The 18,537-nt window shown below is 43.5% G+C and overlaps 1 protein-coding gene across 2 annotated transcripts in view; it reads right to left on the bottom strand.

Moving 5' to 3' along the window:
• The window catches only part of ASXL2 (ASXL transcriptional regulator 2), a 229,216-nt gene that overhangs the window by 36,474 nt on the left and 174,205 nt on the right, over positions 1 to 18,537 (bottom strand). For both annotated transcript variants that reach the window (XM_089655663.1, XM_089655664.1), the window contains 2 exons: positions 17,067 to 17,207; positions 10,640 to 10,803 (listed from right to left, as the gene is read on the bottom strand). In XM_089655663.1, coding sequence (XP_089511789.1) covers positions 10,640 to 10,803; positions 17,067 to 17,207 — 305 coding nt within the window. The remainder of the gene's footprint in view (positions 1 to 10,639; positions 10,804 to 17,066; positions 17,208 to 18,537) is intronic.

Raw genomic sequence — 18,537 nt, 5'->3', positions numbered from 1 at the left:
ATTATACATGGAGATCATATCCCCCCTTATGTATTATACATGGAGATCATATCCCCCCTTATGTATTATACATGGAGATCATATCCCCCTTATGTATTATACATGGAGATCATATCCCCCCTTATGTATTATACATGGAGATCATATCCCCCCTTATGTATTATACATGGCGATCATATCCCCCCTTATGTATTATACATGGAGATCATATCCCCCTTATGTATTATACATGGAGATCATATCCTCCTTTATGTATTATACATGGAGATCATATCCCCCCTTATGTATTATACATGGAGATCATATCCCCCTTATGTATTATACATGGAGATCATATCTCCCCCTTATGTATTATACATGGAGATCATATCCCCCTTTATGTATTATACATGGAGATCATATCCTCCTTTATGTATTATACATGGAGATCATATCCCCCCTTATGTATTATACATGGAGATCATATCCCCCCTTATGTATTATACATGGAGATCATATCCCCCCTTATGTATTATACATGGAGATCATATCCCCCTTATGTATTATACATGGTGATCATATCCCCCTTATGTATTATACATGGAGATCATATCCCCCTTATGTATTATACATGGTGATCATATCCCCCCTTATGTATTATATATAATGATCATATCCCCCCTTATGTATTATACATGGAGATCGTATCCCCCCTTTTATATTATACATGGTGATCATATCCCCCATTATGTATTATACATGGAGATCATATCCCCCTTATGTATTATACATGGAGATCATATCCCCCCTTATGTATTATACATGGAGATCATATCCCCCCTTATGTATTATACATGGAGATCATATCCCCCTTATGTATTATACATGGAGATCATATCCCCCCTTATGTATTATACATGGAGATCATATCCCCCCTTATGTATTATACATGGAGATCATATCCCCCCTTATGTATTATACATGGAGATCATATCCCCCCTTATGTATTATACATGGAGATCATATCCCCCTTATGTATTATACATGGAGATCATATCCTCCTTTATGTATTATACATGGAGATCATATCCCCCCTTATGTATTATACATGCAGATCATATCCCCCTTATGTATTATACATGGAGATCATATCCCCCCTTATGTATTATACATGGAGAGCATATCCCCCCCCTATGTATTATACATGGAGATCATATCCCCCCTTATGTATTATACATGGAGATCATATCCCCCCTTATGTATTATACATGGAGATCATACCCCCCCTTATGTATTATATATAATGATCATATCCCCCCTTATGTATTATATATAATGATCATATCCCCCCTTATGTATTATACATGGATATCATATCCCCCCTTATGTATTATACATGGTGATCATATCCCCCCTTATGTATTATACATGGAGATCATATCCCCCCCTTATGTATTATACATGGTGATCGTATCCCCCCTTATGTATTATACATGGAGATCGTATCCCCCCTTATGTATTATACATGGTGATCATATCCCCCATTATGTATTATACATGGAGATCATATCCCCCTTATGTATTATACATGGAGATCATATCCCCCCTTATGTATTATACATGGAGATCATATCCCCCCTTATGTATTATACATGGAGATCATATCCCCCCTTATGTATTATACATGGAGATCATATCCCCCTTTATGTATTATACATGGAGATCATATCCCCCCTTATGTATTATACATGGAGATCATATCCCCCCTTATGTATTATACATGGAGATCATATCCCCCTTATGTATTATACATGGAGATCATACCCCCCCCCCCTTATGTATTATATATAATGATCATATCCCCCCTTATGTATTATATATAATGATCATATCCCCCCTTATGTATTATACATGGATATCATATCCCCCCTTATGTATTATACATGGTGATCATATCCCCCCTTATGTATTATACATGGAGATCATATCCCCCCTTATGTATTATACATGGAGATCGTATCCCCCCTTATGTATTATATATGGTGATCATATCCCCCATTATGTATTATACATGGAGATCATATCCCCCTTATGTATTATACATGGAGATCATATCCCCCCTTATGTATTATACATGGAGATCATATCCCCCCTTATGTATTATACATGGAGATCATATCCCCCTTATGTATTATACATGGAGATCATATCCCCCCTTATGTATTATACATGGAGATCATATCCCCCCTTATGTATTATACATGGAGATCATATCTCCCCCTTATGTATTATACATGGAGATCATATCCCCCTTTATGTATTATACATGGAGATCATATCCTCCTTTATGTATTATACATGGAGATCATATCCCCCCTTATGTATTATACATGGAGATCATATCCCCCTTATGTATTATACATGGAGATCATATCCCCCCTTATGTATTATACATGGAGAGTATATCCCCCCCTATGTATTATACATGGAGATCATATCCCCCTTATGTATTATACATGGAGATCATATCCCCCCTTATGTATTATACATGGAGATCATACCCCCCCTTATGTATTATATATAATGATCATATCCCCCCTTATGTATTATATATAATGATCATATCCCCCCTTATGTATTATACATGCAGATCATATCCCCCCTTATGTATTATACATGGTGATCATATCCCCCCTTATGTATTATACATGGAGATCATATCCCCCCCTTATGTATTATACATGGTGATCATATCCCCCCTTATGTATTAAACATGGAGATCATATCCCCCTTATGTATTATACATGGAGATCATATCCCCCCCTTATGTATTATACATGGTGATCATATCCCCCCTTATGTATTAAACATGGAGATCATATCCCCCTTATGTATTATACATGGATATCATATCCCCCCTTATGTATTATACATGGTGATCATATCCCCCCTTATGTATTATACATGGAGATCATATCCCCCCCTTATGTATTATACATGGTGATCATATCCCCCCTTATGTATTATACATGGAGATCATATCCCCCTTATGTATTATACATGGAGATCATATCCCCCCCTTATGTATTATACATGGTGATCATATCCCCCCTTATGTATTATACATGGAGATCATATCCCCCCCTTATGTATTATACATGGTGATCATATCCCCCCTTATGTATTAAACATGGAGATCATATCCCCCTTATGTATTATACATGGTGATCATATCCCCCTTATGTATTATACATGGAGATCATATCCCCCCCTTATGTATTATACATGGTGATCATATCCCCCCTTATGTATTATACATGGAGATCATATCCCCCTTATGTATTATACATGGTGATCATATCCCCCCTTATGTATTATATATAATGATCATATCCCCCCTTATGTATTATACATGGTGATCATATCCCCCCTTATGTATTATACATGGAGATCATATCCCCCCTTATGTATTATACATGCAGATCATATCCCCCTTATGTATTATACATGGAGATCATATCCCCCCTTATGTATTATACATGGAGATCATATCCCCCCTTATGTATTATACATGGAGATCATATCCCCCCTTATGTATTATACATGGAGATCATATCCCCCTTATGTATTATACATGGAGATCATATCCCCCCTTATGTATTATACATGGAGATCATATCCCCCCTTATGTATTATACATGGAGATCATATCTCCCCCTTATGTATTATACATGGAGATCATATCCCCCTTTATGTATTATACATGGAGATCATATCCTCCTTTATGTATTATACATGGAGATCATATCCCCCCTTATGTATTATACATGGAGATCATATCCCCCCTTATGTATTATACATGGAGATCATATCCCCCCTTATGTATTATACATGGAGATCATATCCCCCTTATGTATTATACATGGTGATCATATCCCCCTTATGTATTATACATGGAGATCATATCCCCCTTATGTATTATACATGGTGATCATATCCCCCCTTATGTATTATATATAATGATCATATCCCCCCTTATGTATTATACATGGAGATCATATCCCCCCTTATGTATTATACATGGAGATCATATCCCCCCTTATGTATTATACATGGAGATCATATCCTCCCTTATGTATTATACATGGCGATCATGTCCCCCCTTATGTATTATACATGGAGATCATATCCCCCCTTAATCTCCTCAAGAGAGAATAAATTCAGTTCCTCTAATCCAGTGGTTCTCAACCTGGGGGTCGAACGACCCTTTCACAGGGGTCCCCTAAGACCATCAGAAAACACATATTTCCGATGTGTAAAGAGCAGCTACTGTGTAGAAAGCAGCTGCTGTGTTGAATGCAGCTACTCTGTTAAAAGCAGCTACTGTGTTGAAAGCAGCAGTATTGGAGGTAAAAGGACACTGATGAATTATGATTACTGGGTAAATCATTTTATGGTTGGGGGTCACCACAACATGAGGAAATGTATTAAAGGGTCACGGCATTAGGAAGGTTGAGAACCACTGCTCTAATCTTTCCTCATAGCTGATCTCCTCCATGCCTCTTATCAGTTTGGTTGCCCTTCTCTGTACTTTCTCCAGTTCCCCAATGTTATTTTTGTGAATTGGTGCCCAAAACTGAACTGCATATTCCAGATGAGGTCTTACTAATGATTTGTATCGGGGGAAATGATATCTCTCTCTCTGGAGTCTATACCTCTATTAATACAAGAGAGGATTTTGCTCGCTTTAGAAACTGCAGCTTGGCATTGCATGCCATTATTAAGCTTGTGATCTACCAGAACTCCCAGATCCTTCTCAACCATTGACCCCCCCAGATCCTTCTCCACCATTGACCCCCCCCAGATTCTTCTCCACCATTGATTCCCCCAGTTGTACCCCCCCCTAGTATGTATGATACATGCATATTCTTAACCCCCAAGTGCAGAACCTTACATTTATCAACATTAAACCTCATTTGCCACATAGTTGCCCCAATTACAGAGCATTGAGGTTGGCTTGTAAATTGGAGACATCCTGTAAGGACGTTATTCCACGGCACAGCTTGGTGTCATCTGCAAAGACTGAAATGTGATTTTTAATCTCAGACCCTATATCGTTTATAAATATATTAAAAAGTAAGGGTCCCAACACTGAACCCTGGGGTACACTACTGACACCCCTAGACCATTCAGAGTATGAATCATTAACCACTACTCTCTGAATACCATCTGTTAGCCAGTTTTCTACCCATTTACATACAGATTCTTCCAAGCCTGTAGACTTTACCTTACACATTAGTCATGTGTGGGGGAACTGTGTCAAATGCTTTTGCAAAATCCAAGTATACCATGTCCACCGCCACCCCTCTGTCCAAGTATACCACGTCCACCTCCACCCCTCTGTCCAAGTATACCACATCCACCACCACCCCTCTGTCCAAGTATACCACGTCCACCACCACCCCTCTGTCCAAGTATACCACGTCCACTGCCACCCCTCTGTCCAAGTATACCACATCCACCACCACCCCTCTGTCCAAGTATACCACGTCCACCACCACCCCTCTGTCCAAGTATACCACGTCCACCTCCACACCTCTGTCCAAGTATACCACATCCACCACCACCCCTCTGTCCAGGGTTTTGCTCACCCCCTCATAAAAAGAAATCAGATTTGTTTGACAACTTCTGTGTTTCATGAATCCATGCTGTCTGTTGCTTAAAATATTTTTTTCCAGCAAGAATTCATCTATGTGGTCTTTTATTAAACTCTCCAGTATCTTCCAAACTATAGAAGTTACACTAACAGGTCTGTAATTACTTGGTAAAGATTTTGACCCCTTTTTTAATATTGGTACCACATTGACCTTACACCAATCCAGTGGTACTATGCCAGTCATTAAACAGTCCCTAAAAATGAAAAACAATGACTTTGAAATGACAGAGTTCAATTCTTTAAGGACCCGTGAGGGTGTATGCCATCCGGTCCAGGTGCTTTATTCAAATTTCTGTCTAAATATTTTTGGATCATATTAATTGTGAGCCAATGTGGATCATCTGGAGCTGTGTCAGTACCATGCCCATTATGGACAAGAGCTCCCCCATGCTCCTTTGTATACACAGAGCTGAAGAAGGTATTAAATAAATTTGCCTTCTCTTTGTCCCCAGTCACCCCCTCTAGATGATTCTGTAAAGGGCCTACATGCTCAGACTGGACCTTTTTACTATTAATATATTTGAAGAATTTTTTGGGGTTGGTCCTGCTATCTTTTGCAATTTGGTGCGGATGTTGTGAGGTCGGCCTGTGGTCACCAGCGGGTAGTATATTCCACTCTTTTAGGAGGTCTATGCCTTCCTCCAGGTTTCCAATTATGAAGGATTTGCCCTGATTTTTTTATGAGAAGTTTGGCGGGAAGCCCCATTGGTACCTTATATCGTGGTTCCGTAAGGCTTTAGTGATAGAGAGTAGTCTCTTTCTATTGAGAAGTGTCACTTTGGTTAAATCACCATATAGTTTACCACTGCATGGGAGGCAGGAAAGGCTGACGAGTTTCTTGCCGCCATCATTAGCTTTTCTTTGATGTAATAAAAATGGACTCTGAGGAGCACATCTCTAGGGATAGAAGCTGGTAGAAAGGTAGTTTTAAGAATTCTGTGAGCTGTTAAGCGCTGCCTCTAGTGGACCCAGCGTGGGAATGAGAGGTTTCATGAATTATTGTAGACAAGGTATTAGTGCGTTGGGAGTGATCTATTCAAGAATGCTGCGAAATGTAATATTATTTCTTCTAGAACGATCTTCTAGATCAGCAATTTTGTTTTTTAGTTGTAAGATTTCATTCTCGTGGTCTGCATGGGCGTCTACCACGGTGTTATGAGCTGTAAATATGTCAGCCATTTTGCACTCTATATGCTGTAAACGCTTGGTATGGTCAGTAATGGTATTTGATAGAGGAGTGATCACGCTTGTAATATCGCCATGTAAAGTCTGCCTGAGTGAAAGAAGCATATTTTTCACGGCCAATTCTGAAACTGGTAGGTCAGAAGCAGGGAATTCCTCAATGGTGGACTGCAATAGTAGTGTAGAAGTATAAGTTGCCTCTGGAGATAGTGAGGTAGCATTGACAGGGCCCTCAATCCTGGGCCTTGATTTTGCTGGGCTACGGATAATGGGTGAGAGAGGAGGAGAAGCCTCACCTGGGTCTCCATTATTGAGTGGAACTGACAGCCTGGGGTCCAGTGTATAGCCTGACTGCTCTGCAGCAGGGACGTGACTCTCGCATGTAATGGCACCGGCGCCATCTTGGATCCTTGTGTCCCGGGCTGGGTAGAAGTCCATAAGTCTCTGCGGCTGTGCCGGAGACTTACAGCGTCGAGGCATGCTTCGGGAGGGTGACGGGGTTTATATCCCCCAAATCAGAGTGCCAGTGATCCACCTGTCAGTGTGCGAAGTTGCGGTGTTACGGAGATGGCCTTGGAGTTTCTGTGCTAAGCGGCCATCTTGGGAGCCGGCCGCGCATGCACCCCCCTGGAGTTATTCTTTAACCACCTCAATACCAGGCACTCTTACCTCCTTCCTGCCCAGACAAATTTTCAGCTTTCAGCACTTTGAATGACAATTGTGTGCTCATGCAGCACTGTATCCATATGAAATATGTATCTTTTTTGATTGCTTTTGGTGGTATTTAATCACTGCTGGGTTTTTGTTTTAGAAAACAAACCAAACACTTTGAAAAAAAAAATGTTTTTCTTAGTACCTGTTATAAAATTGTGCAAATAAGTAATTTTTCTTCACTGATGTGCACTGTTGAGGCTGCACTGATGGGCACTGATGAGGCTGCACTGATGGGCACTGATAAAGCTGTACTTATGTACACTAATGAGGCTGCACTGATGTGCACTAATAAGGTGGCACTGATAAGCTGCACTGATGGGCACTGATGAGGCTACACTAATGGGCAGTAATGTGGCTGCACTAATGGGCAGTAATGAGGCTGCACTGATGTGCACTGAGGAGGCTGCACTGATGGGCAATCATGAGGCAACACTGATGTGCCCTGATGTGGCTACACTAATGTACACTGATGAGGTGGCACTGATAAGCTGCACTGATGGGCACTGATGAGGCTACATTAATGGGCAGTAATGAGGCTGCACTAATGTGCACTGATGGGCAATGATGAGGCAACACTGATGGGCAATGGTGAGGCAACACTGATGTGCACTGATGAGGCGGCACTGATGGGCAATGGTGAGGCTTCACTGATGTGCACTGATGAGGTGGCACTGATAAGCTGCACTGATGGGCACTGATGAGGCTATACTGATGAGGTGGGCACCGATAATCAGGGCACTGATTATCAGTGTAAACAAAATACTGACAGCCTTGCCAGGTAACAACTGTCTTTTCCTCACACAGAAACAGCATGCTGGCAAATCTGTTTACATGTGATCAGCTGTGATTGTACACTACTGATCACATGGTAAAGGGCCCCTGTGATTGTCCCTTTACCGCGATATGTGATCAGCTGTCTCTAGAGGACACATCGATCACAGAGCATGCCCAATGCGTGCCCCGGGGGCAGATGGCTGGGTTCTGGGGGGACATCTATAGACACCCTCCCATAACAAGAGAGCAGTGCTGTAGCTGTCTTTCGGCTATAGCGAGGTACTAAAGCTCTTAAGATAAACCCTTTGGTTTTCAACACCCATACTGCCACTTTTTCCACAAATATACATTTTAAGGTCCAATATTTCTACCAGCTTGGAAAAACAGTAAGTTCCAGTGCTGAGAGACCAGCACTGTTTGTTTGGTTGGATGGTTTCAGCACTGATCCTTGCACTGAATGGCCCAATACATTGGACAACAGCAAAAGATCACGCCTGCACATGATAGATGGCAGAAAAAGCTAATTGTTGTGAACTGGAGTTCATTTTTAAGGATTAGTTGAAGTGTCAGAGGAAGGTGAAGTGTTAACTCAAGGCATTAGGTTAACCTCCTGTCAGGGCAGGGCTGTGGAACGGACAGGTAGGCCTAGTGGCAGGGTAACACACTGGCTGACGACAACCACCACCAACAGACCTGAGTCCCTCAGGGCGCGGAGTCTAAGTCCCAGGCTGCCCTTCACCAGGGCCCCTGATGGTGGGGATGAACTTGACGCAGCCAGGAACCAGGTTGCGGCCCCCGAGACACCCCGGCTGCGGTAATGGCCGCCGCCAATGGCGTGTAGCTGGTAAGAATGACAATAGCGTAGTCAGGCAGGCCGGGTCGACAACAACGGGCCAAACAGTACAGAACAGTAGACAGAGAATCACAGGTCACGGGCCGGGTTCAGCAACGGAAGGTCAGATCGATGGAAAACACAGAGAATGGTCTAGTCACAAGCCGAGTCAGATACCAGAAGAGTCACAAGAGTATACACAGAGCTGTAGCAAGACAAAGACAGAAGACACAAGTGCAAAGAGCATGTGTGGATCACAGGGTTATATGTACTCAGCCACACCCCTCTGGGGGATGGACCTCAGAGACCTGAAGGCATAAAAGATTCCCACCATGCTCAGCAGAAATCCAAAATGGATGCCAGCACATGGAGTAACATAACCTCTGGGAAAAGGTAGGACCTTGACACCTCCCTAGCGGTCTGATTATGTCATTATTTCTGTGCTCAAAGCGGAACATTTTTTTGCATGGAAATATGTAGTTTTTTTTTTATTGTAGACCTGTAATTCTTAGGAATAACTCACTGAAATCTTTCCAAACAAGAGTCTAGTAAACATCCCGGGTATGATAAAATTTAAAACAAGAAATCATAAATTATAATTTAATAAATAATCATAAAAAATAATAATATAATAATAATAAATGTAATTAAATAATATAATCAAACCAAAAACACTGAAATTTGAAATATAGCGCCAAGTTCTGAGCAAAGTCGCAAAATCGTTTTCAGTGTCTGATGACGAATTTCCCCCACGAATCATTATCACTCAATTCTGCAAGTGGTTCTGATTTACTATCGCTGTTCTCTAGCCGGTCTAAAACCGATTTTGACCTAAAGGGATGCTTTTTGGACGCCATGGACGTTTCTCAGTTTCCAGGCAGAAAGAACAGTAAAAATGCAGGCAGGGCGCCGGACAAAGCACTCGGGACAAAATGTATGTGAAATGGTTTGATACAGTAATGATTTAGTATGTGATTTTAGTGTATTGAGTGAATGTCACTTTTAAAATTTCCCACCGGTTCCGTCCCCGTACGTCCCGACGTCGCAGGGAACGGGACCCGGAAGACAGATGCCGGCATCGGCCGGAGGACATTGCCGGGGACACTGCAGGAGGGACATCGTGGGAGCACAGGACAAGGTAAGTGAAGGGATCCCGGAGCAACGCTGCAGGGTATTCCCGGGTGTAGCTCGGGGTTACCGCTTGTGGTGCTGAAACTTTACCCCGAGCTACACTCGGGAATACCGCCAGGGGGGTTAAGCTTTAGGGTTCGTGTTAAGTGTTTACACTCTGGCCCGTAAAACTATCTTGGTGCCGAAAGACTATATATGGCCCTTTTATCTCTCCAGCTCCCATCAATTTCCAATCTAACATATATTTGCCCTTTTGCTATTCCTCTCTGTGTAATACAGCTCATCACCCCCTTGTAAAGTCAGCATCTTACCGGCCGGTCCACCTCTGGTAGAAGCCTGAGAAGTCTCTGTTGGCAATCGGCTGGCAGCAGTGAGAAGGTGTGCTTATTTATGAGGGCCCGCAGGTTGGTGTTCACCAGGATGGACTCCGGCGTCTCTACATCTATCTCGGCACATTTGGTCCTTTTCAAGTGACCTGTAAAGGGAAGATGTTCCAGTACATTACACTAGGCAGGAAATCTAGTCTCCTTATGGTGACTATACATGGTTAAATTAGACCCTGTAGACCAGAGGTCAGAAATCTAAGACACAAGAGCCACAGTGGGGCAAGCAAAGCCAATTTCAGCAATAGCCTGTAGTGGGAGATTTGTACATCCACGCTTTTTAGTGTGTGTGATGGGAGTCACTTTGGGTGGGGGGCCCATGGAACACAGCTCATTTTGGAGAGGTGGGGAGACCCCTGTCTCAGCTCCTTATATCCCTCTTATGTGTAAGTCACCCTGTGCCTGTTAGGGTTACAAGGTGATCTGTCCTAATATTGTGTAGACATGTATAGGTGGGGTGGGGGTTGTGGATTGTTTGGTGTTATATGGCTGCATTCCATTGTTCTACTGTGTGTCTTGCTTGGGAGCAAACTGTTATGGGATGTATGTGTTTATGTGTATTGGCTTGGTGGGGGGGGGGGGTGTCTCCAGCAGCCCTCCCTCCTGATGGGACTGTCTGCTGGTGTGTCTTTGTTACTAAATGCAGATTGCCCCGCCCTGTGTCATTACGCAGGGAGGGGGGGGGGTTGTTCCCTTGAATGTATATATCCTGTATCTGTGTTAAAATAAACTAGTCTACTTCCGGGTTTACTTCAAGACTGGTGTCGTCTAGTCTTATTTGGTCGGCTGTGGTGTCTGTGGTCGGTGTTCGGATGGGGAAGTGGTATTCTAATGGAAGTACCCAAGCGCAGTCTGGGGTCGGTTCTGTTACAGTGTGAATGGGGGAATTGTTAGAATTTCAATCGCTCAGCCAACAGGGAAGAACAACAGAAATTGAACAGTGTATGGCAAGGCTTATTACAGCAGAATTCCAACCTAAAGACTCGCAGCTCCAGCTTTCCTGTGCCAGTGAGTGGCGGCTGCAGGAGAGAAGAGGGAGGACTAACAATGGCTGGGACATGGGAGCCTATGGGTGACCACACAGATCTTGGAAATCCCAGCCATTGCCAAGCGCTCTCTACTGTCCCCTGCAGCTGCCACTCACTGACATGCGGCATCACGTAACTGGACCAGAGCGGACTAAAAATAGGTAAGTGTATGGAACTTTTTTTCATGGGTTAGGAAGAACAGGTAGCAGGAGGGTGAGGAAACATTTTTAACTGCTTTAATAATGGACACTTTCACCGCCCTGACAATTGCACGGTCATGCAACACTGTACTCATATGAAATTCTTATCAGACAGAGCTGTCTTTTGGTGGCAGGTAATCACCACTGGGTTTTTAATTTTTTGCTAAACAAACAAAAAAATACCAAAAATGTTGAAAAAAACGTTTTTCTTAGTTTCTGTTATAAAATTTTGCAACTAAGTAATTTTTCTTCTTCACTGATGTGCTCTTATGAGGCTGCATTGATGGGCACTGATGAGGCTGCTCTGATTGGCACTGATGAGGAGGCATTGATGAGATGTGGTCTGATGAGGTTGCATTGATGGGCACTGATAGGATGCACTGATGAGGCTGCACTGATTGGCACTGATGAGGAGGCATTCATGAGGCTGCACTGATAAGGCGGCACCGTTGGGCACTGATGGGGCTGCACTGATTATCAGTGTAAACCATGTACAGTCAGGTCCATAAATATTGGGACATGGACACAATTCTAACATTTTTGGCTCTATACACCACCACAATGGATTTGAAATGAAACGAACAAGATGTGCTTTAACTGCAGACTGTCAGCTTTAATTTGAGGGTATTTACATCCAAATCAGGTGAACGGTGTAGGAATTACAACAGATTGCATATGTGCCTCCCACTTGTTAAGGGACCAAAAGTAATGGGACAATTGGCTTCTCAGCTGTTCCATGGCCAGGTGTGTGTTATTCCCTCATTATCCCAATTACAATGAGCAGATAAAAGGTCCAGAGTTCATTTCAAGTGTGCTATTTGTATTTGGAATCTGTTGCTGTCAACTCTCAAGATGAGATCCAAAGAGCTGTCACTATCAGTGAAGCAAGCCATCATTAGGCTGAAAAAGCAAAACAAACCCATCAGAGAGATAGCAAAAACATTAGGCGTGGCCAAAACAACTGTTTGGAACATTCTTAAAAAGAAGGAACGCACCGGTGAGCTCAGCAACACCAAAAGACCCGGAAGACCACGGAAAACAACTGTGGTGGATGACCGAAGAATTCTTTCTCTGGTGAAGAAAATACAGAGGGTTCACCACAAGATGGAAACCATTGGTGACCCTCAAAAACAGGAAGGACAGATTAGAGTTTGCCAAACGACATGTAAAAAAGCCTTCACAGTTCTGGAACAACATCCTATGGACAGATGAGACCAAGATCAACTTGTACCAGAGTGATGGGAAGAGAAGAGTATGGAGAAGGAAAGGAACTGCTCATGATCCTAAGCATACCACCTCATCAGTGAAGCATGGTGGTGGTAGTGTCATGGCGTGGGCATGTATGGCTGCCAATGGAACTGCTTCTCTTGTATTTATTGATGATGTGACTGCTGACAAAAGCAGCCGGATGAATTCTGAAGTGTTTCGGGAATATTATCTGCTCATATTCAGCCAAATGCTTCACAACTCATTGGGCGCCGCTTCACAGTGCAGATGGACAATGACCCAAAGCATACTGCAAAAGCAACCAAAGAGTTTTTTAAGGGAAAGAAGTGGAATGTTATGCAATGGCCAAGTCAATCACCTGACCTGAATCCGAATGAGCATGCATTTCACTTGCTGAAGACAAAACTGAAGGGAAAATGCCCCAAGAACAAGCAGGAACTGAAGACAGTTGCAGTAGAGGCCTGGCAGAGCATCACCAGGGATGAAACCCAGCGTCTGGTGATGTCTATGCGTTCCACACTTCAGGCTGTAATTGACTGCAAAGGATTTGCAACCAAGTATTAAAAAGTGAAAGTTTGATTTACGATTATTATTATGTCCCATTACTTTTGGTCCCTTAACAAGTGGGAGGCACATATGCAAACTTTTGTAATTCCTACACCGTTCACCTGATTTGGATGTAAATACCCTCAAATTAAATCTGACAGTCTGCAGTTAAAGCACATCTTGTTTGTTTCATTTCAAATCCACTGTGGTGGTGTATAGAGCCAAAAATGTTAGAATTGTGTCCATGTCCCAATATTTATGTACCTGACTGTACATGGGGCAGCACAGTTGCTAAATGGTTAGCACTTCCGCCTGGCAGTACTAGGGTCGTTGGTTTGAATCCCAGCCATGGCACCACCTGCCTGGAGTTTGCATGTTCTCCCTGTACCTGCGTGGGTTTCCTCTGGGTACTCCAGTTTCCTCCCACACTCCAAAGACATGCTGGGAGGTGAATTGGCTCCTGTCTAAATTGTCCCTAGTATGTGTATGTATGAATGTGAGTTAGGGACCTTAGATTGTACACCCCTTGAGGGTTAGGGACTGATGTGAATGTACAATATATATGTAGAGTGCTGCGTAAATTGACGGCGCTATATAAGTACCTGTAATAAATAAATAAATAAATAAATGTACTAACTGTTTTGCCATTTATCGGCTTTCCTTTCCTCACACAGACACAACATGGGAGGAAATGTCTGCCGCTATTTGGCAAGCCTGTTTACATGTGATAAACTGTGATTTGACACAGCTAATCACATGGTCAGGGGCTACTGTGATTGGCCCTTTAACTTGATCTGTGATCAGCTGTGTCCAAAGGACACAACGATCACAGAGCGCACCCGAAGTGCGCCCTGGGGTGTAAGGTTCTGTAAAGACATCCATGGATGCCCTCCCAGAACTAGACGACCGCACTGTAGCCGTCTTTTAGCTATAGTGCAGTCAGGAAGTAGTTAAGACTAGTTAGTGTTAGGATGGAATTACACTTAAAACTCTTCTCACCCCATATCCAATGCTGCAGTGTCCCGGAGCTCCCTGCTAGCCATTGACATTTTCTGGCAGTATGCTTTCGGGTACCAACCTCCAGGCCATTTTCAATGGCTGGGCCGAGATGACGTCACTCCCACACATGTGCGGGAGTTCATTCATCTTGGCCATGCCGAAAATGTACACTAAACTGTGCACGTGTAATTCAGTGTACAATACAGACAGGCAGGCAAGAAACTTGAATGCAGAAGAGACAAAGTATGTCTCATCTGCAATAAAAAAATCCTGCATGTTCACAATTTTTTTTTTTTTTACAAATATTACACTTCAATGTAGGAAAGGTTACCACCTTCTGCTGTAGACCATCTGAATAGATCTACATACAATACAATATGCAAAAAAAATTATTTGAATTCATTTGTAATTTTCGCTATATTTATGATTGTAATTTGGACATAAAAAAAGTAAAAAAAACAGCAAAACACTTATGAATCTAAACAAAATTTAATAGAAAAGAAATAAACTGGACTTTAAAAAAACTGGTTAGGCCCCATGTACTTTACATGGGACACTTCTGAACGATGGAAACTGACTGCTGGAAAACGTAGGTTAAAAAACGTCTGTTTAGCCACGTTTGCATAACGCGTTTATGTGCGTTTGCGTTTAGAAGCGTTTTTTAAAGATAAGCACAGGAGAACCTCCCAAATGCCCAGAATGCACTGGAAAGTGGTAAATTATTAACTATTTCAGACTGTTTCAGAGAAATACAGAGAGTAGAAGCAGAGACAGCAGTATGTGTTGAGATTGGCTTAGGTGTGAGTTGCTCATTAACATTTCTTTTGTCTCCAAGGGTGGGAAAGGTGTCTGGTGGAGGGAATGATTAAGTCCACCTGGCAGGGGGACTTCATGAGGAATTTGAGGTGTGAATGGGCATGAACATATCTTTTGTTTCCAAGGGTGGGAGAGGTCCGAGGTGTGAATGGACATTAACATACCTTTTGTCTCCAAGGGTGGGAGAGGTCTGAGGTGTGAATGGTCATTAACATATCTTTTGTTTCCAATGGTGGGAGAGGTCTGAGTTGTGAATGGTCATTAACATATCTTTTGTCTCCAAGGGTGGGAGAGGTCTGAGGTGTGAATGGTCATTAACATTTATTTTGTTTCCAAGGGTGGGAAAGGTGTCTGGTGGAGGGAGTCATTAAGGTCACCTGGCGGGGGGTCTTCATGAGGAATTTGAGGTGTGAATGGCTTTAACATATCTTTTGTTTCCAAGGGTGGGAGAGGTCTGAGGTGTGAATTGGTCATTACAATGTGTGACAAGCTTGGCAGGAACATCCTGTGTTCAGTGTTTTGTCCATCTGAGCACCTTGAAATCGCTTTGCATGCATTTTTCATGATGTAAAAAGGCTCTGGACAGCATTGGGAACTGGAAGACTTAAAAAAAAATTTAAACCGCAAATGCTTATAAACGCAAATTGACGCATTTAGCCGCGTTTACAAGCGATTTGCGCTTGAAACGCTGATAAAATCAACTGCTGAATGCAAGTGTGGTGTGTTCAAAAAACGGCAGTAAACTCAAATGCCTGTAAACGACTGTAAACGAAGATGTGTACATGGACACATAGGAAAACATTAGGGAAAGTTCAGGGGCTGCTGAAAAAAATGCAGAACAGCTCCTAAACATGAGTTTTTCAGCTGCAGTGTACATGAGCCCTTAGCTTTTTTAGATCAGGTCACTATAGGATTCTGGTATACTTGTAACCTGAGAGCATCCTTCCTTGTGCCCTTATGATCCGAGGCACACTCTCTTCCTAGGGTCTGGGTCTTTGATTTTGTTTTTCCATGTCGCTCATCCAATGCTTCCAGGTATTAGAGAGGATGTAACCTCCTCCCGTGTGACAGTCCTCACGTCTACCAGCCAATTGCTACACCTGAGTACTGTCACATGACAAAGGAAATGATGTCTCTGCTCCCCCTAGCATCTGACACCAAAAGACACTCAAAATTTTTTTCTTTCTGGTTGCAACAAAAAAGGAGCAGTGGGGGAGAACCGCCACAGTAAAGAACAGTAAGTTGGGGGGCCCTTTACAAAGACGCTGCAACTCTGCCTATAATAGGTAAGTGACAGTATCTTTTTAAAGACTTCAATGACTCTGCATTTCAATATACAAAGAGGCTGATTTACTAAAACCCAAGAGTACAAAATCTGGTGACAAATCTGCATAGAAAACCAATCAGCTTCCAGGATTTTTTTGTCAAAGCTTAACTGAACAAGAATTTGATTGGCTACCATTCACATCTGCACCAGAGTTTGCACTCTCCAGTTTTAGTAAATCAGTCCTAAAGCCTCTACTTCATGATGACACTTACTGTCCCGCAGTCGGCTGGACCTTTGCAAGGCTTTCTTTCCAAGCCCATGCAATGATTCGTTAGATTTAACCGCCATGTTGGAGGCTGGTGCAGAGATCTGATTGGTCCTAGGTTGCACCTCGGAGCGCTTCGCTGCCCATGCTGCAAGCAAACAGAAACAAGAAAAAGATTTAGTCACAATGCTCAGAGCATCTACGTCAAACCGGAACAATCCAGTGGTGCAGGTCTTCAACACCAAGTGTCACCCACATATAATGCGGTTTTAATATTTAGATGAACCACTTTACAACCGCGCTATAGCTGAATGACGGCTACGGTGTGATTGTCCAGTTTTGGAAGGGCGTCATATAACGTCCTCCCCGAACGTGCCCCCTGCGGCGTGCACCGGCGCGGTCTGTGATTGCTGTGTCTTACGGACACAGCTGATCACATTGCAAGGTAAAAGGCCAATCACAGCGGCCTTTTACCACGTGATCAGCTGTGTCCAATGACACAGCAGATCACAAAGTAAATACAGTTGCTGGTTATAGGCAGCACTTTCCTCACGCTGTCAGAGTGTGAGGAAAGTACTGCCGATAACTGGAAAGTGTCACAGAGGACATCAGCACTGATTATCAGCGCAGCTCCAAAGTGCCTATCAATGCCACCCATCTGTGCCTAGCAGTGCCACCAGTCAGTGCCGCATCATCAGTGCCTCCTCATCAATTCCCACCAGAGCCACCTATCAGTGGTGACCATCAGTGCCTAGCAGTGCCACCAGTCAGTGCCCATCAGTGCCGCATCAATTCCCAGCAGAGCCACCTATCAGTGGTGACCATCAGTGCCACCCATCAGTACCTAGCAGTGCCACCAGTCAGTGCCGCATCATCAGTGCCTCCTCATCAATTCCCACCAGAGCCACCTATCAGTGGTGACCATCAGTGCCACCCATCAGTGCCAAGCAGTGCCACCAGTCAGTGCCCATCAGTACCGCATCATCAATTCCCACCAGAGCCACCCATCAGTGCCTAGCAGTGCCACCAGTCAGTGCCCATCAGTGCCCCCTCATCAATTCCCACCAGAGCCACCTATCAGTGGTGACCATCAGTGCCACCCATCAGTGCCAAGCAGTGCCACCAGTCAGTGCCCATCAGTGCCGCATCATCAATTCCCACCAGAGCCACCCATCAGTGCCTAGCAGTGCCACCAGTCAGTGCCCATCAGTGCCCCCTTATCAATTCCCACCAGAGCCACCTATCAGTGGTGACCATCAGTGCCACCCATCAGTGCCAAGCAGTGCCACCAGTCAGTGCCCATCAGTGCCGCATCATCAATTCCCATCAGTGCCACCCATCAGTGCCAGGCAGTGCCACCAGTCAGTGCCCATCAGTGCCTCCTCATCAATTCCCACCAGAGCCACCCATCAGTGCCTAGCAGTGCCACCAGTCAGTGCCCATCAGTGCCGCATCATCAGTGCCTCCTCATCAATTCC

The sequence above is a fragment of the Staurois parvus genome, unplaced genomic scaffold (genome assembly GCF_062004578.1).
Source record: "Staurois parvus isolate SC_StPar_1 unplaced genomic scaffold, SC_StPar_1.0 ptg000860l, whole genome shotgun sequence".
NCBI lineage: Eukaryota > Metazoa > Chordata > Amphibia > Anura > Ranidae > Staurois > Staurois parvus.
This window is presented reverse-complemented; position numbering and strand designations above follow the sequence as displayed.